The 17,019-nt window shown below is 39.0% G+C and overlaps 1 protein-coding gene across 3 annotated transcripts in view; it reads right to left on the bottom strand.

The window, feature by feature from the left end:
- Positions 1–17,019, bottom strand: part of VGLL3 (vestigial like family member 3) — a 58,585-nt gene that overhangs the window by 18,511 nt on the left and 23,055 nt on the right. For all 3 annotated transcript variants that reach the window (XM_040226951.1, XM_040226958.1, XM_040226966.1), the window contains exon 3: positions 16,037–16,570. In XM_040226951.1, the coding sequence (XP_040082885.1) occupies positions 16,037–16,570 (534 nt within the window). The remainder of the gene's footprint in view (positions 1–16,036; positions 16,571–17,019) is intronic.

Raw genomic sequence — 17,019 nt, 5'->3', positions numbered from 1 at the left:
GATGACATCACCCTTATTGCAGAAAGTGAAGAACTAAAGAGCCTCTTGATGAAAGTGAAAGGGGAGAGTGAAAAAGTTGGTTTAAAGCTCAATATTCAGAAAACTAACATCATGGCATCCAGTCCCATCACTTCATAGCAAATAGAGGGGGAAACAGTGGAAACAGTGGCAGACTTTATTTTGGGGGGTTCCAAAATCAGATGGTGACTTGCAGCCATGAAATTAAAAGATGCTTACTCCTTGGAAGGAAAGTTATGACCAACCTAGACAGCATTTTAAAAAGCAGAGACATTACTTTGCCAACAAAGGTCTGTGTAGTCAAGGCTATGGTTTTTCCAGTAGTCACGTATGGATGTGAGAGTTGGAATATTAAGAAAGCTGATCGCTGAAGAATTGATGCTTTTGAACTGTGGTGTTGGAGAAGACGCTTGAAAGTCCCTTGGACTGCAAGGAGATCCAACCAGTTCATCCTAAAGGAGATCAGTCCTGAATATTCATTGGGATATTCACTGAAACTCAAACTTCAATACTTTGGCCACCTGATGCGAAGAGCTGACTCATTTGAAAAGACCCTGATGCTGGGAAAGAGTGAACGCAGGAGAAGGGGAAGACAGAGGATGAGATGGTTAGATGGCATCACTGACTCAATGGACATGAGTTTGAGTAAACTCCGGGAGTTGGTGATAGACAGGGAGGCCTGGCGTGCTGCAGTCTGTGGGGTCGCAAAGAGTCAGACATTACTGAGCGACTGAATTGAACTGAACAGAACCACATGGTAGAGAGTTCCAGATGGAGAAAACTATATTTTAAAATGTGAAAATATTCTGATGACCCTTCAAATCCTTATCTTTTTGATTCTTTATCTTCCCTTTTCTCATAATCTGCCCAATAATATAAAAGTACCCGGTTTTCATTGTATGGCCAACACAAGCTGACACCACTACTGGGAAATTTGGCTCTGACATATATTACAGCTATTCTTTAAGAACAGAAATAAATTAAACTAGAAACAGGAAGTGATGGAAGATTTAAAGTTTGCATCTCTATCATGCATGATGCCTCATATCTCCAATGTGACTTTGTTTTCCTGTTTGAAAAGTACCATACATATGAAGGAGAATGAGAACTTTAGTTCGGCACTATGTGTCACAATCTAGAAAACACAGCCATGTGCGTTAGTTCATTGGAATCTCCTGGTTGTGTCAAAGTAGGAAGTATCATCTCTATTTTGAAAGAGTGGAAAGAAAGAAGAGTGGAGAGATTTTGAGATTTGCTCAGCACAATATAGCTAAAATAAAATACAGGTTCAGGAATCTATTTTTTGGTGCTCTACTTTTTCCATAAACATAGCAAAGATTAATGTTCCCTATATATTTATCATCATTTTATCATCAATTCTTCATCTTAGCTCCCTAAGTTTGGGAGGAAGAGTAAATTATTGATAAAAATCAATATTTCTCCTCTTTTTCATTGTCTCTTTCTCATATATACACAGGAATACACATATGCACACACACTCAAACATATTTTTCTCTTATAAATTCCTCCTCCTCTCCTCCTTAAACCACATTAGTGACAACAATACTTTCAGTCCCAAAAGGAAACACAAATTGACAAGCTAGTCTTCTCTGCTTTCATTGAAATGCATAAATACACATACAGGATTTCTTGCCATCTGTTTTTTCCAAAAAAAAAAAAAAAGGCATATAGGGTCTTCCCTGGTGGTCCAGTGGTTAAGACTTTGCCTCTCAATGAAGGGTTTGCAGGTTGGGTCCCTGATCCCAACATTCCTTGGGGCCAAAAAAACAAAATGTAAAACAGAAGCAGTATTGTAACAAATTCAATAAAGACTTTAAAAACTGTCCATATCAAAAAGTCTTTTTAAGAAAAGGGCATCTAAATGTGCTTCTTCATCTTTTTTTTTTTTTAAGTCAGCAACATCACACAAAACATACTTCACTCATAGATCCCCTCTTAATGGCAATCACTTAATTCCACCTCTGAGATATTATGAACATTGTCACAATAAACATTTTTGTACCTGTCCTCACATGCTGCTGCTTGTATTTTTGTGGTACAGATTCACAAGAGAAGAATGCTGGGTCAAAATTTAGGAGAATTTTTAACTGTAGTACATATTTCAGTTTACTTAAAAAAAAAGCTTACACTTCTCTAATTTTGTAACAACAGTATATGAAAATAGCATTTTCCCTTAACCAAGATGTCCTTTACAAGGATTTACATACACACACACACACACACACACAGGCATTTATTTGTATTATACAAATGCACCTTAAAACATTCAGAATTCTCTCAGAAAGTGTCTGTATTTGTCCTGTAAGATTGAAAGAGAATCTCTGAGAAGAAACCTCCATGCTTTGGGCATTGTAACATTATGGCACCATCCTAAGGATGGGCTTCCCAAGTGGCTCCATGGTAAACAATCAACCTGCCAGTGCAGGAAATTCAAGAGACATGGGTTTGATCCCTGGGTCTGGGAGATCCCCTGGAGTAGGAAATGGCAATGCTACTCCAATATTCTTGCCTAGGAGATCCTATAGACAGAGGAGACTCCATGGGGTCGCAGAGAGTAGGACAGGACTAAGTGCACACACACACACGCATGCACACACACACACACATGCACACACACACACACGTATGCACACACCCCTCTGGATGAAGGGCCAGGATGGAGAATGGGGAAGATCTATAGCACTCTGGGACAGCAGCAGAGTTTCATTACGGTCCTGCAGAATCTAGCCCTGGATGCTGGAAACTGACAGCAGTGCTCTGGAATGTATTTCTCCCTCTGATTCACCATCCTGCTACTTTTAATGCAGATCTCACTCTCTGGCTGGGATCTACTGGCATTCTACATGCATCTCAAAGATGGTTTCCATTACCCTTCTGGTCACGGAACTGTCATTCTGGACATGTGCCTTATACAACTAACACCATTCAAGAGTGTGTAAATACTGTAACATACTTTTGGTTTTTTTTTTCCTTTCAGTGGAAAATAGGCTTATGCCACAGGCCAAAAGGAAAACAAAGGTTTGCAGAAAGAGTGGCACAATCGCCTGTTAATTACTAGAGTCTTTATGTTATCAAGTCATAATAAACTATCAAAAAAAAATAGTAAAAGTCCACAGAAGTATCAGTTTACAAATATTCTTCCTAATATTTTCTTTAATCCACAACTATTTCTTTGTGACATTTTAGTTATCCTAATTAAGATAATGCCTTCAAGGTAAGTATCCAGAAATCTGTAAATCTCTATAGACCAGCACAGGCTGTCACTGAAAAATCACATAGTTCTAGGGCTGGCTTCTATATTAAAAAGCCATTTAATGTGTCTCCCTGCTGAAATCAAATGATTAGAAATAAGCTTCTCTGTCTATTCTACTTTATGACACTATTAAATAAAATTCATTAATTTCCTTATTTGTAAAAATCATTAATAATGTTAGGAAAGATTATAATAAATCACCAACCCCACAACCTTCATAAACATATTAAATGAGTAATAACTATGCTCCAAAGAAGTGGTAAAGTAGGCTTTTAGTTGAGCCTTTATCATATATGGTACTTTAATGCACTCTTTTCTTTATACTGAAAAATGTGTTAGTGCTTTAATATTTTTATATAATTAATACTATCCTGTTAACGATTACTGTGGGTCTAAATGATTCCCATCACTTCACGGCAAATAGACGGGGAGACAGTGGACACAGTGGCTGGCTTTTGTTTTTCTGGGCTCCCAGGTCACTGCAGATGGTGACTGCAGCCACGAAATTAAAAGGCACTTACTCCTTGCATGGAAAGTTATGACAAACCTAGACAGCATATTAAAAAGCAGAAACATTACTCTGTCAACAAAGGTCTGTCTAGTCAAGGCTATGGTTTTGCCAGTGGTCATGTATGGATGTGAGAGTTGGACTATAAAGAAATCTGAGCACCGAAGAATTGATGCTTTTGAACTGTGGGGTTGGAGAAGATGCTTGAGAGTCCCTTGGACTGCAAGGAGATCCAAATCCTAAAGGAGATCAGTCCTGTGTGTTCTTTGGAAGGACTGATGTTGAAGCTGAACCTCCAATACTTTGGCTACCTAATATGAAGAGCTGACTCATTTGAAAAGCCCCTGATGCTGGGAAAGATTGAGGGCAGGAGAAGAAGGGGATGACAGAGGATGAGATGGTTGGATGGCATCACTGACTCAATGGACGTGGGTTTGGGTGGACTCCAGGAGTTGGTGATGGACAGGGAGGCCTGGCGTGCTGTGGTTCATGGGGTCGCAAAGAGTTGGACATGACTGAGTGACTGAACTAAACTGAACTGAACTGAGATGATTTCTCTCCAAATTTACTACATCTCTCTTTCACTGTAAAACCTGGAGTTGGAACATTATGTTATCAGGTAAATATTCAAATGTCTTAGGTTGGTAACTCTAGGTTTCCTTTAGTCTTTTTTCATAAATGTATATATCTATAGAGAGAAATTCAAAAAGGTTATTTTATGCAAAACTCCATGATTTTGATATCCTTAGTGATCCAAATACCAAAATTTGTGACATTTTAAAGTGAGATGTTAAAATAGCTCAGCAAGGTTATTTTGAGAACTTTCATGCCTAAGTTTTGCCCAGGCTTGTCAGCACCAGACCACCTTCAAGAAAGCATGGTTTTGAGATGTGATCTAGAGAGATGGTAACTTACAGGCTGGATGAAAGAGCAAGTGGTAACTTGATAACCATTTCTCTTTCATAGACAGAAACTGCTTGTCCATTTGCTGTTCTAGTAAGTGAACTATTTTTAACCTGGTCTTTTATTTCCTGCATCTGATAAAACAAAGATATTTATATTTCTAATGGATTTCAATGTAAAGCATCCTTATAGTATTAAGCAAGATTGACCACCATGATCCTAAGCAAAAAAGTAATTTAATTAGCCTATTTCTAAGGGAACATTATATAATAATTGTGAGCAATAATTACACTTTAGATTGCATTAAAATACATTTTGTCATTTACGAAAGATGTTTTTTTCACAAAATATTCAGATAAGAAGATTCAGATTAAACTTGATATATATGGGCTTCCCTGGTGTCTCAGACAGTAAAGCATCTGCCTGCAATGCGGGAGATCTGGGCTTGATCACTGGGTTGGGAAGATTGCCTGGAGCAGGGCATAGCAACCAATTCTGGTATTCCTGCCTGGAAAATTCTCACGGACAGAAGAGCATGGTGGGCTACAGTCCATGGGGTTGCAAGAGTTGGACATGACTGAGTGACTAAGCACAGCACTGCATATATGTATATGCATATACATATGCATATATGTATATATTTATACATATAAATATATATACATATGTATGCTGCTGCTACTGCTGCTAAGTTGCTTCAGTCATGTCCGACTCTGTGCGTCGCCATAGACGGCAGCCCACCAGGCTCCCCCGTCCCTGGGATTCTCCAGGCAAGAACACAAGAGTGGGTTGCCATTTCCTTCTCCAGTGCATGAAGGTGAAAAGAGAAAGTGAAGTCGCTCAGTCGTGTCTGACTCTTGGTGACCCCATGGACTACAGCCTACCGGGCTCCTCCATCCATGGGATTTTCCAGGGAAGAGTACTGCAGTGGCGTGCCATTGCCTTCTCCGATACATATGTATACATATAAATATATGTATAACTATCAAGTTATAGTTATACATACATATATTTGTAGTTTGGCCACCTCAAGCAAAGAGTTGACTCATTGGAAAAGACTGATCTGGGAGGGACTGGGGGCAGGAGGAGAAGGGGATGACAGAGGATGAGATGGCTGGATGGCATCACTGACTCGATGGACGTGAGTCTGAGTGAACTCCAGGAGTTGGTGATGGACAGGGAGGCCTGGTGTGCTGTGATTCATGGGGTCGCAAAGAGTCAGACACGACTGAGCAACTGAACTGAACTGAACTGAATACCATAAAAATTTCAGGAAACTATTTAAGGTGATTTTACTCGTAATATTTTCAGACACAAAGTGTCTATGAAGAATAAAAAAAAGATAAGGTCATTTGTGAACTTTCTACTTCCCTATTGTTGCCCAGTGTGCCCTATCCACTATCACAATTTAGGAGTTCAAAAATATTTTTTTCAGGTTTTTTAACAGACTATATCTATACCCAAGTTAAGCCCATCAGTATAAAACCCTCTTCAGAAATAATTTGCTACATGCCTCAAAATTTGTAAGAATACTAGAAAAGTAGTTTCCTGAGTTTTCCTGGAAAATTTCATAACCTCCATTTAGCAAGAAATTTTCATATCTATCAACTATTGTAGTTACAGTTTTTCTCTGTCTAGGCGGAACTCTGTTCCATCCTGTGATGAATAATCTTGATTTCAATACCTGAAGGTATATTCATCAATGTCTGGAAAATTCTGGAAAATTCAAAGGACAAAGGAGCCTGGCAGTCTATAGTCCATTGGGTCACAAAGAGCCAGAGACAACTGCATGCACATGCCCAGACACACACACACATCATGCTAAGTCGCTGCAGTTGTGTCTGACTCCTTGTGACCCCCTGGACCATAACCCTCCAGGCTCCTCTGTCCATGGGATTCTCAAGGCAGGAATACTGGAGTGGGTTGCCATCCCTCCTCCAGGGGATCTTCCTGACCCAAGGATTGAACGCATGTCACATTTGTGCCTCCTACATTGGCAGGTGGGTTCTTTACCACTAGTGCCACCTGAGAAGAGCTACACACACAGTTATTGCTTATATGACAAAATATTTGAGAAACCAGAAAGTACATAAATATGTTGATTCTCTTTTAGCTCCAGATTTCTTGAACTTGTGATATACTACAGAATATTATTGACTATTGTTTGGTTTATTAAATTTTAAGCTACCTAAATATACATTAGCAAAAAGAACATGTATACCTCAACTCTAAGCTGTTTATATATATTTTATATAGAATTATTGTGACATTTCTCAAAGTAAAAAAAAAATTATAACAAAATTGGAGCTAAAATCACATGAGGGATGCTAAGAAAAATAAATCTGTGAATCTAGAGATGAAAACCATCTCAAGCCCTGCGCAGCTTGTGTTTACAGAAAAAAAGTCACAAAGCATGACTCTTTTTCCTTTCTGTAAATTTAAATACAGTGGATGAAATGGAACTTACAAATAAAGTCAACTTTGTATTTCAGTAAAAAAAAAAAAGACCTCATTAACAAATCTTACTTGACAAATTAATTCAAACTGGCTGGAATATGCAACACTTTATGTCCTACATCAGAGAAACTGTTGTTAATAACAGAAAATATGAAAGCATTTCCATAAGATGCATTGTTTGGTTATGGCCACTAAAAGATGAATTGTAAGTCAGAATTTACCTAATGTCATCATTAAAAAATCTGAGCATGATATTCTTGCATTCACATATACATATCTAATAATACATTGTATCAAAATCACAAATATTTCTACATTTAACTCTCTTCTTACGGACATACAAAGGGTACCATACAACACTCAGATTACTGAATTTAATCCTCCATATCCTGAGTCCTCTCTTCTTCAGTTTACCCTTCTAGGTATTTTCTTCAGACCCATCTACCCTTTCTAAACTATACCTCTTCACAGTAACTACATGTTAGGTGAAAGTTACTAATAGAATTTAAAAACCACATGGCTTTTATGATGAAAAAACAGTAATAGCATTTCCCAAAGAGCATTCCATGAGAAATTAATAAGTATACTAAAAACAAAATGTGCCCAAAAGAAAGTCAGGTGGAAAAATCTCCTATTAAACAAAATTTAAGATGTTTCTTTACTAAAGAATGCATAATAGCCTTATATATACTAAACTGAGTTCAGATCTCAATTGGATATACAGAGAAGGCAATGTTAACAAATTCATTTCACCAAAAATCTTTCTATTTTTCAATTAAGCCTCTCATCACATTTAGGAACTACTGTTCTAAAGGAACAGAACCCAGTTCTGTGACTGCTAAAGAAAAGAGGAGAGTTTTATGTGAGATTTTGATAACAGCCTTTTGGTAAAGAAGGATATTTTGCACAAGGAGGGAAGACAGAGATGCTCTATGATTATATCAACACACTGATCATTCCAAGAGATCTATATGTAATATCCATGCAACAGAGGGAGCAATAAGTGATAGCGAAAGTAGGGCCAGGGCAGGGTGAGGCAAAATTTAAGGATTTATGTACTTGCATGCCCCAGAAAGTGAATATCTTTTTATATTCTGTGTTGAGGCACCTCACTCTCCTCACCTTACCTTGGGCCCTTCAGAAAAGACGGACTATCTCTCCTTATTCTTAGAGAATTTTTTGTCTACCAAACTGCAGAACTCTATTTTATTACTATATTACAATATTCTGTAATAAATCTTTTAAAAATTAATTTTAATTAATTAAAAAATTAATTACAGTTAAAGTATATTCTCTTTATATCTTTAAGAAACAGGTTTCAAAATAAAGTGAGGTACTCTCAACCCCATAGTTCTACTATGTATGTACATACCCAAGAAAATAAAAAATATATGTTCACCCACAAACTTGTACATGAGTATCCATTATAGCATTATCCTTATTAGCCAAAAAGTAGGAAAAAAAATTGATAAATGAATTCACAAGATATGGGGCATACGTGCATGCTAAGTCATTTCAGTCATGTTTGACTCTTTGTGACCCTATGGATAATAGCCCACCAAGCTCCTCTGTCCATGAGATTCTCCAGGCAAAAATACTGGAGTATGCTGCCATGCCTTCCTCCAGGAGATGTTCCCAACCAAGGAAAGGATCAAACCCACCTCTCTTATGTCTCCTGCGTTGGCAGGTGGGTTCTTCACTGTTAGCACTACCTTGGAAGCCCAATACATGTGGTATATCCATACAATGGACTAACGTCCACCCCAAAAAGGAACGATGTTCAGATACATGCTACATGGATGAATCCTGAAAACCCAGGCCAAGGGAAAGAAGGCAGACAGAAACGACCACATACTGTATGACTCTCTATATATGAAATTTCCACAGAAAGAAAACCCATAGGAGCAGAAAATAGATTAGTGATTGCCAGGGGATAGTGAAAGGAGGAAATTGGGACTGATTCCTTACAGTTATGGGTTTCTTGTGGAGGTACTAGACATGCTTTATAATTAGATATAGAGATACTTGCAGAACATCAACATACTAAAACCCACTGAATTGTAGGCTTTAACATGCTGAAGTATATGATAGGTGAAATATTGTTCGATAATAAATTTTTTAAAGCTAAAATGAGTGAGGGTCTGATCACTTTCTCTTATGTAGCTAGAATTTATATTGTATCTATTATGTGCAGGGCACATCTTTAAATGTTTAACTTCATTAACTTACTTAATCCTCAACACCATCCAGTGAGATATATTTTAAAGATAAAGAATTAAAGGCACCAAGCAATTTAAAAATTTGCCCCAAATTCTGTAGCTAGCAAGGAACAGAGCTAGGCTTATAAAACCAGGCAGTTTAACTTCAAAGCTCATGTGCACACAAATTACTAGCAGCAATGACCTTTATAAGCTGGAGTATATACATTCAGGCACATACATGCATATGTATGTATATGATAGATTAAAAAGTATTTGTATGGGACTATATATACTAGAGGTCAGCAAACTATAGCCCATAGACCAAATCAGGCCCACCATCTGTTTATAGGTAATCCATGAGCTAAGAATGGAAGACTGGATTTTATATTTTTAAATGGTTGAGAAAGAAGGAATGAAAAAAATAAGTATCATTTTCATTGACACACAAAAAGCATACAAAATTCAAATTTCTGTGTCCATCAAAGTTTAATTGGGCATAAGTACATCATTTACTCATTTTTTTTGTCTGTGGTAGCTTCTATATTATGAAAGCAGAGTTGAGAAGTGGCAACAAAAACTGTGATCCTCACAATGCATTAAATATTTTTATCAGGCCATTTACAGAAGAATTTTACTGACCCTTGGATTATACCATACAAGGTACTCTAAAACTTTCTTAGGTCACTAAGCATTACATAATATTTAACCTCCTAGACTTCTTAATTTCATTAAATGACTGCAAAATAAAAAGGTACCTAATAATTATTAAACCTCTTCCCTCCTGAGGAAATAAGTGTATCCTTTACCAAATACCTTTCAAAATGGTTGGATTAGTTTATTTGCCTCTTAATGTGATAATGACCTACACTTTGGTGGCCTAAGAACCTAGACTTTGGAAAGTTTCATGCCTATATAACCTGAATGCAGGCTCTTTTCACAGCTGCTCAATAGCCACCTAACATAGATGTTGAGTTCTGAGCTGTTTTGGGTGGCAGGGTTAGGTCAACATTGCACAAATTATATACAGGGACTCTCATTCTTTTCAACCATCTTACCTTTCCAGCTTGGGCTTATGATATAGAAACTTCTATTCTTTAACAATTGGTTAGATAAGTGGAAGAGTAGCTACTGTTACAGCTACTCTTGCTGTGGTAGTTCTTCTGTTGTCCCTCTTTGCGGACCCTGAGGACTGTCAGATCTCTCTGTATTCTGTGTTGAGATACTCATTTTCCTGAGGTTCGCAGCACAGAGCCTTCAGTTGTCTCTCTCTGGCAATTGCCTTCTGCTGAACAAGGCCACCTTGCCTAATGTAATGACTATTTTTCGAAGTGAAAATACACACAGTAACTGATCAAAATGAGGACATAAAGGCCCATCCACCTTGACTTAAGGCAGGATAATTTTAAAAGGCCATCCCAGCTCCAGAACTCCCTGTAGAATCCATTAAGTTTCAGTTGAACTTATTCATTGTGAGACTTCTCCTGGTTAATTCCTCTCTTATTGTACAAAGATGTTGTCCTGAGAACACTACTACACAAATTTTCTACAAGCAAAATTGTGTCTTAGAGTCTGTTTCTTGAGGAAACTCACTGAAAACACTCCTAACCCTTCCTAAAAGAAGAGAGATTTGATATTTGATATGATGCCTGAGTTTAGGAGAGGAAAATGAATCCTGAAGCTTCATCCCTTCCATCCTCTCTTTTTGGGGTCAGACCTCATGCAGGGAGATGCATGCTCCTTCTGCTACCCGTGTAAGGTAAGGCAAGCCTCAGTTTATACTTTTCTGTGGCAGAGCTGACCAATCATTATTTCTTTTCACAGAAACAAGGCTCTAAATTGTGCAACAAGGAAGACGTCTATGGGAAGCTTCTCTGAAGAGAATATTTCAGTAGGATTAGATCTACCAGAATCTAAATTTAGATGAAGATTCTAGGAAGCTCAATTGTGATAGTAAGCCTAATTTAAGATCACTAATTTGGCCTAAAAATTTGTACTGATGCAATGGCTCAGCAGATCCTCCGAAGGAGGAAATGGCAACCCACGGAAATATTCTCGCCTGGAAAATCTCGTGGACAGAGGAGCCAGGCGAGCTACAGTCCATGGGGTCACAAAGAGTCGGACACAACTGTGTGACTAAACACACACAGGTGATAATTATGTTATGATTTTACCTTTATCTTCTTGATTCCCTTGTCTTTGTTTGTTCAGCTGGGTTAAACTTATGGACAGGAATGAATCATGATCATCATCCTAAATCCACAATGACAAAGAGGAGCACTACATATGTCCTATAGGTAAATCTTCATTCCTTAATATTAATCATTTACAGTCTAATATAACAGTTTTAATCAATAGTTTCATTCACCTACATATAAAAGCAGATGCTACCCCAACAATGCTTTAGTTTGGGGCAGATTTGGGGTCAAATATAGCTTGAGTATTTGAGATTTAGGAAGATGTTTTCAAATAGGAAAACCGAACCATTTCCTTATTAGTAACTGAACTAGAGAAGATCCATCTCAGATTTAGTTTAAAAATTAAAAGCAATGATATATATATATAATTTTAATACATATTATTATATAGTATATAATAATAAAATGTATTATTTGTATATTTATATTTATTATAATATATAAATTAATATAATATATATTTATTATAATATATAAATTAATATAATATATTTATTATAATATAAATATATAATATCTCTGGCAGTATCTTATATAGTGGGTACTCAATACATATTAATTCATAGCTCAGCATTAAGAACTATTATATAATACATCCACGTGCGTTCTCTCTAGGTTCTTCATAGAGAATGAAAATCTTCTACTTCCTGAGGGTAGGAGGATGACTTTTCATTCCAAAGAGATTATTTCAAGCCAAAATTCTGAACAATGAATCAGTGAATCAAGCTCACATCAAAATTAAATACAAAAGTAGGTAATCAGTGACAGAAACAGAGAGCAATCACATCCACTTCTGGAATGCTTATATCCCTGAAAAGTTCACATGTTAAATCTTATCCCTCAGTATAATGGTATTTAGAGATGAGGCCCTCAGAAGGAGAATAAGTCATGAGGGTGGAGTCTTCACAAATATGATTAATGCCCTTGGAAATGAGAGTGCAGAGATCTGGTTTTGTCCCTTCCACCTCAAATGAGGACACATTGCAAAGAAAGTCTCTATGAATCAGGAAGTCGGCCCTCACCAGACACTGAATATGTTGGCACCTTGGTCTTGGATTTCCCAGAGAACTAACTGTGAGAACTAAATATTTGTTGTTTACCACACCCAGTATATAGTAGCTTCCCTGGTGGCTCAGACGGTAAAGTGTCTGCCTGCAATGTGGGAGACCCGGGTTCGAGTCCTGGGTCGGGAAGATCCCCTGGCAATCCACTCCAGCACTCTTGCCTGGAAAATCCCATGGACGGAGGAGCCTGGTAGGCTGCAGTCCAAGGGGTCGCAAAGAGTCGGACGCGACTGAGCAACTTCACTTCACTTCACTTCACACCCAGTATACAGTATTCTGCTAAAGCAGCCCAAACTAAGAAAGAAGAGAATGTTCCCTTTGCTTCTAAAAGCATTATTAATCCTGGTCACATAAGTACTGGGAAATTGAGAGCTTCCAGAGACTGGCTGCCAATGATGGAAGCTAACTCACTGGGACTCTCATTTGATCTGGCCCAAGGCATCAAATGACTCAAACTAGTAGTTCATACTACTAGTGTGTGGCAAAGGATGGAGGCAAACCTGTGGTGCTTAGTTTCATCACATTCTCTTCTTACAGAGAGGAAGAACCAAGTTCTTGCCTGACAGTTTAGAAAAGCAGCTTGAACCCAAAGACTAAACAGGAAGCAGAAATGGAGACATTAGGCAATGACAAACATTGAAAAGCGTAGCGGAGAACCAGTTAATCAAGATAAGGATGCTCTACCTAGGTATATGATGGACATAAATGGATGCTGAGCATTTGTTACTCTGTGGAGTTCTCTGCTGTGATTGGCATTCAGATTTAAAATCCTGTACACTAAGAATACACTTAAAGAGACAGGAGTATCAGCTCACCTTACCCGCCTCTTGAGAAACCTGTACACAGGACAAGAAGTAATAGAAGCAGACATGGAACAATGAATTGGTTCAAAATTGGGAAACAAGTACATCAAGGCTGTACATTATATGCAGAGTATATTATGCAGGGTATATTACGTGAAATGCCTGACTGGATAAATCACAAGCTGGAATCAAGATTGCTGAGAAATATCAACCACCTCAGATGTGCAGATGATCCCACTCTAATGGCAGAAAGCAAAGAGGAGCTAAATAGTCTCTTGATGAATGTAAAAGAGGAGAGTGAAAAAGCTGGTTTAAAACTCAACATTCGAAAAACTATAATCTTGGCATCTGGTCCCATCACTTCATGGCAAATAGATGGGGAAACATCTATGGAAACAGTGACAGACTATTTTTCTTGGGCTCCAAAATCACTGTGGAGAGTGACTGCAGTGATGAAATTCAAAAACACTTGCTCCTTTTAAGAACAGCTATGACAAATCTAAACATATTAAAAATCTACACAGAGACATCACTTTGCCAGCAAAGGTCCATATACCAAAGTTACGGTTTTTCCAGTAGTCATGTTCAGATTAGATATGAGTGTTGAACCATAAAGAAGTGTGTGCTGTGTGCTAAGTCACTTCAGTCTTGTTTGACTCTTTGTGACCCTATGGACTATAGCCTGCCGGGCTCCTCTGTCCATAGAATTCTCTAGGCAAGAATACTGGAGTGAATTGCCATTTCCTCCTCCAGGGTATCTTCACAATCCAGGGATCAAACCTGTCTTTTATGTCTCCAGCATTGGCAGGCAGGTTCTTTATAACTAGCGCTACCTGGGAAGCCCAGACCACAAAGAAGACTGAGTGCCAAAGAATTGATCCTTTCAGATTATTGTGCTGGAGAAGACTTGAGAGTCCCTTGGACTGCAAGGAGTTCAAACCAGTCAAACCTAAAGGAAATCAACCCTGAATACTCATTGGAAGGACCAATGCTGAAGCTGAAGTTCTAATACTTTTGCCACCTGATGCAAAGAGCCGACCCATTGGAAAAGACTCTGATGATCTGAAAGATGGAACACAAGAGGAGAAGGAGGCAGCAGAGGCTGAGATGGTTAGATAGCATCACTGACTCAATGGATATGAGTTTGGGCAAACTCTGGGAGATAGGAAAGGACAGGAAAGCTTGGCGTGCTTTCATGGGGTCACAAAGAGTTGGACATGACTGAGCGACTGAACAACACATGAAGAATAAGGAGTAATACACATGAAGAATAAGGAAGAGTAAGAAGCAGAAGTTCCAATACTTTGGCCACTTGGTGGGAAGAGCTGACTCACTGGAAAAGACCCTAATAGTGGGAAGATTGAAGGCAAAAGGAGTAGAGGGTGGCAGAAGATGAGATGGTTAGCATAACTGACTCAATGGACAAGAATTTGAGCAAACTCAGGGAGGTAGTGGAGGACAGAGGAACTTAGCATGCTGCAGTCCACAGTGTCACAAAGAGTCGGACATGACTCAGTGACTGAACAGCAACAATACAAAGAAGAAAACTAAGGAACACTATGAAAAGGGTGAGTTTTCTCATCGCAAGGGGAAAATAAGGAAATAATTAAAATTTATAAAAAATTAAAAAGTGTGTTTCCTTAAACCTCTGCAAAGAAAGTCCTAATTTTTCACAAGGATTCTCAGAAAAGAACCTTGGATTGGAGGTGGTGGTGGCGGACTTTAAAATGTAGTTTCTGGGTATATAATCACTGACTTGATTTGTTTTTTAGCCTCTGATGTTTGCGATTTTGGTGAACTTGGAACAAATAACACTATGAATATGAGTAGTTTGGTCAAAAAACCAAGCTCAAGCATTTAACACCATGGCTTTCACAACTAGTGAATTCCAGAGAGGAGCTGAATGTCCTTTGAAGAAAGATTTCCCTTACTGTTATTTTTTTTCCCAAATCTGTTGAATATAAATTTTAGAGTAGCCTCTTAAGTTTGATGCTTTAAAATAAGAGAGAGAGAGGAAGGAAAGAGGAGGAGGAGGAAGGAAAAGAGGGAAGGAAGGAGGGAAATAACAAAAGACAAATGAAGAGGAACAAAAGGGGTAGGAAAAGAGAACTCCATTCCTTTAAAATTCATTTCCTAATTCTTTTCAAACACCATGATTATATTCCATGAATTGCATTTCAGGAAGTAGTTTGGTTTATACATCATAAATGAGATCTGACAAAAAGAGAGAAGGAAAAATTACTGAAACATACTAGGTCTGAATTGTCAGGCATTACATATCACCCTTAGAGAGTACAGAGACATGAGCGATTTAACCAATGTGCTTAAATCTTTGTAAACATAAGGTACCAGAGATTCCACTTCAAATAAACAGATCACTAGCTTAAGAAATGGGAGAAAAGCTCTGAGACCTCTCTCAGGTAGTCACACCAGTTTCTGCAGGAATGCAGGAATTGTTGCAAAACGGTGAATTGAAAACCATATGGACAAAGATTAACTTCCCATGTAAGAGAAAAAAAATACTTCAAAATGTTTCAAACACCCTCCATTTTCAGTGATTCATTTCAGGCATTTTTCTTCTTTCTATAGAAAGAAGGAAATCGCCGGGCTCACCTGCGTCAAAGCCCACACTTGGCACCAAGTCCACGGTTCCGTGAAAGGCTCCGGCCCACGCTGAGGTAGCGGTGGTGACTGTCGTTGGATCTGTCTTTGGGATGTCACACGGGGGCGCGGCAATCCTGGCCGCGCGCATGGAGGGCATCAGCAGGGGCCCGTAAGGTGGATCCAGGGCGGAGCCCGCAGGAGGGTGGTGGTGATGGTGGCGGTGGTGGTGGTGGTGGCGGTGATGCACGTGCGGGGGGTGGTGCCGCATGTACACGTCATGCACGTGCCCGTAGGACGGGCTCACCTGAGATGCCAGCGGGTAGTGCCAGGACTCCGACACTGGAGGTGGAGGCGCGGAGCCAGTCTGATGCAGCCCGTGTCCCGGCCAGGGGCTGGGGTCGGCGGCAGTAAAGTTGCCCGGGGGTGCAGTGACCTGGAAGTCAGGATGAACGCCCCCCAGACAGGGTGCGGGTGGGGGCTGGTAAGAGCTGGTCCAAAAGGAAGTCGGGAAACCAGTCCGCTGGCTTGAGAGAGCTGAGCTGTCTGAGAAGACAGAAAAATAACATTATTTACATAAGATTCAGTTCTGGGATAGACTTGCCTCTACTTGTCCAGTATTTTCAAGGAAGCTAATGAGCATGCACTCTTTTTCTCCCCACACAGAGGTGAATGATACCAGACACAGGTTTCACACCAAGCCAACGTGCAGGGGCCCAGATGGCGAATGAGTCCCCAGCGTTGCTGGCTTAGTTTAGGGGGTCACTGTCCAGGCTGAGGTGGACAAGCCTAGGACTGGAAAACTTCACTTTCTCCTGTGTGTCTTAATGCCCTTAGGTCTGAGCAGAGGTCACGGGTACATACGTCACAGGTTAAAAAAAAAAAAGGTTATGCCATAGACATGATTCAGGTAGATTGCAAATGATGTTTACCAACTTCTTTTAAAGGCATATACAATTTTCACTCAAACTAACCATTTTAATCCCCAAACAAAG

This window comes from Oryx dammah, unplaced genomic scaffold (assembly GCF_014754425.2).
Source record: "Oryx dammah isolate SB20612 unplaced genomic scaffold, SCBI_Odam_1.1 HiC_scaffold_2, whole genome shotgun sequence".
Lineage (NCBI taxonomy): Eukaryota > Metazoa > Chordata > Mammalia > Artiodactyla > Bovidae > Oryx > Oryx dammah.
This window is presented reverse-complemented; position numbering and strand designations above follow the sequence as displayed.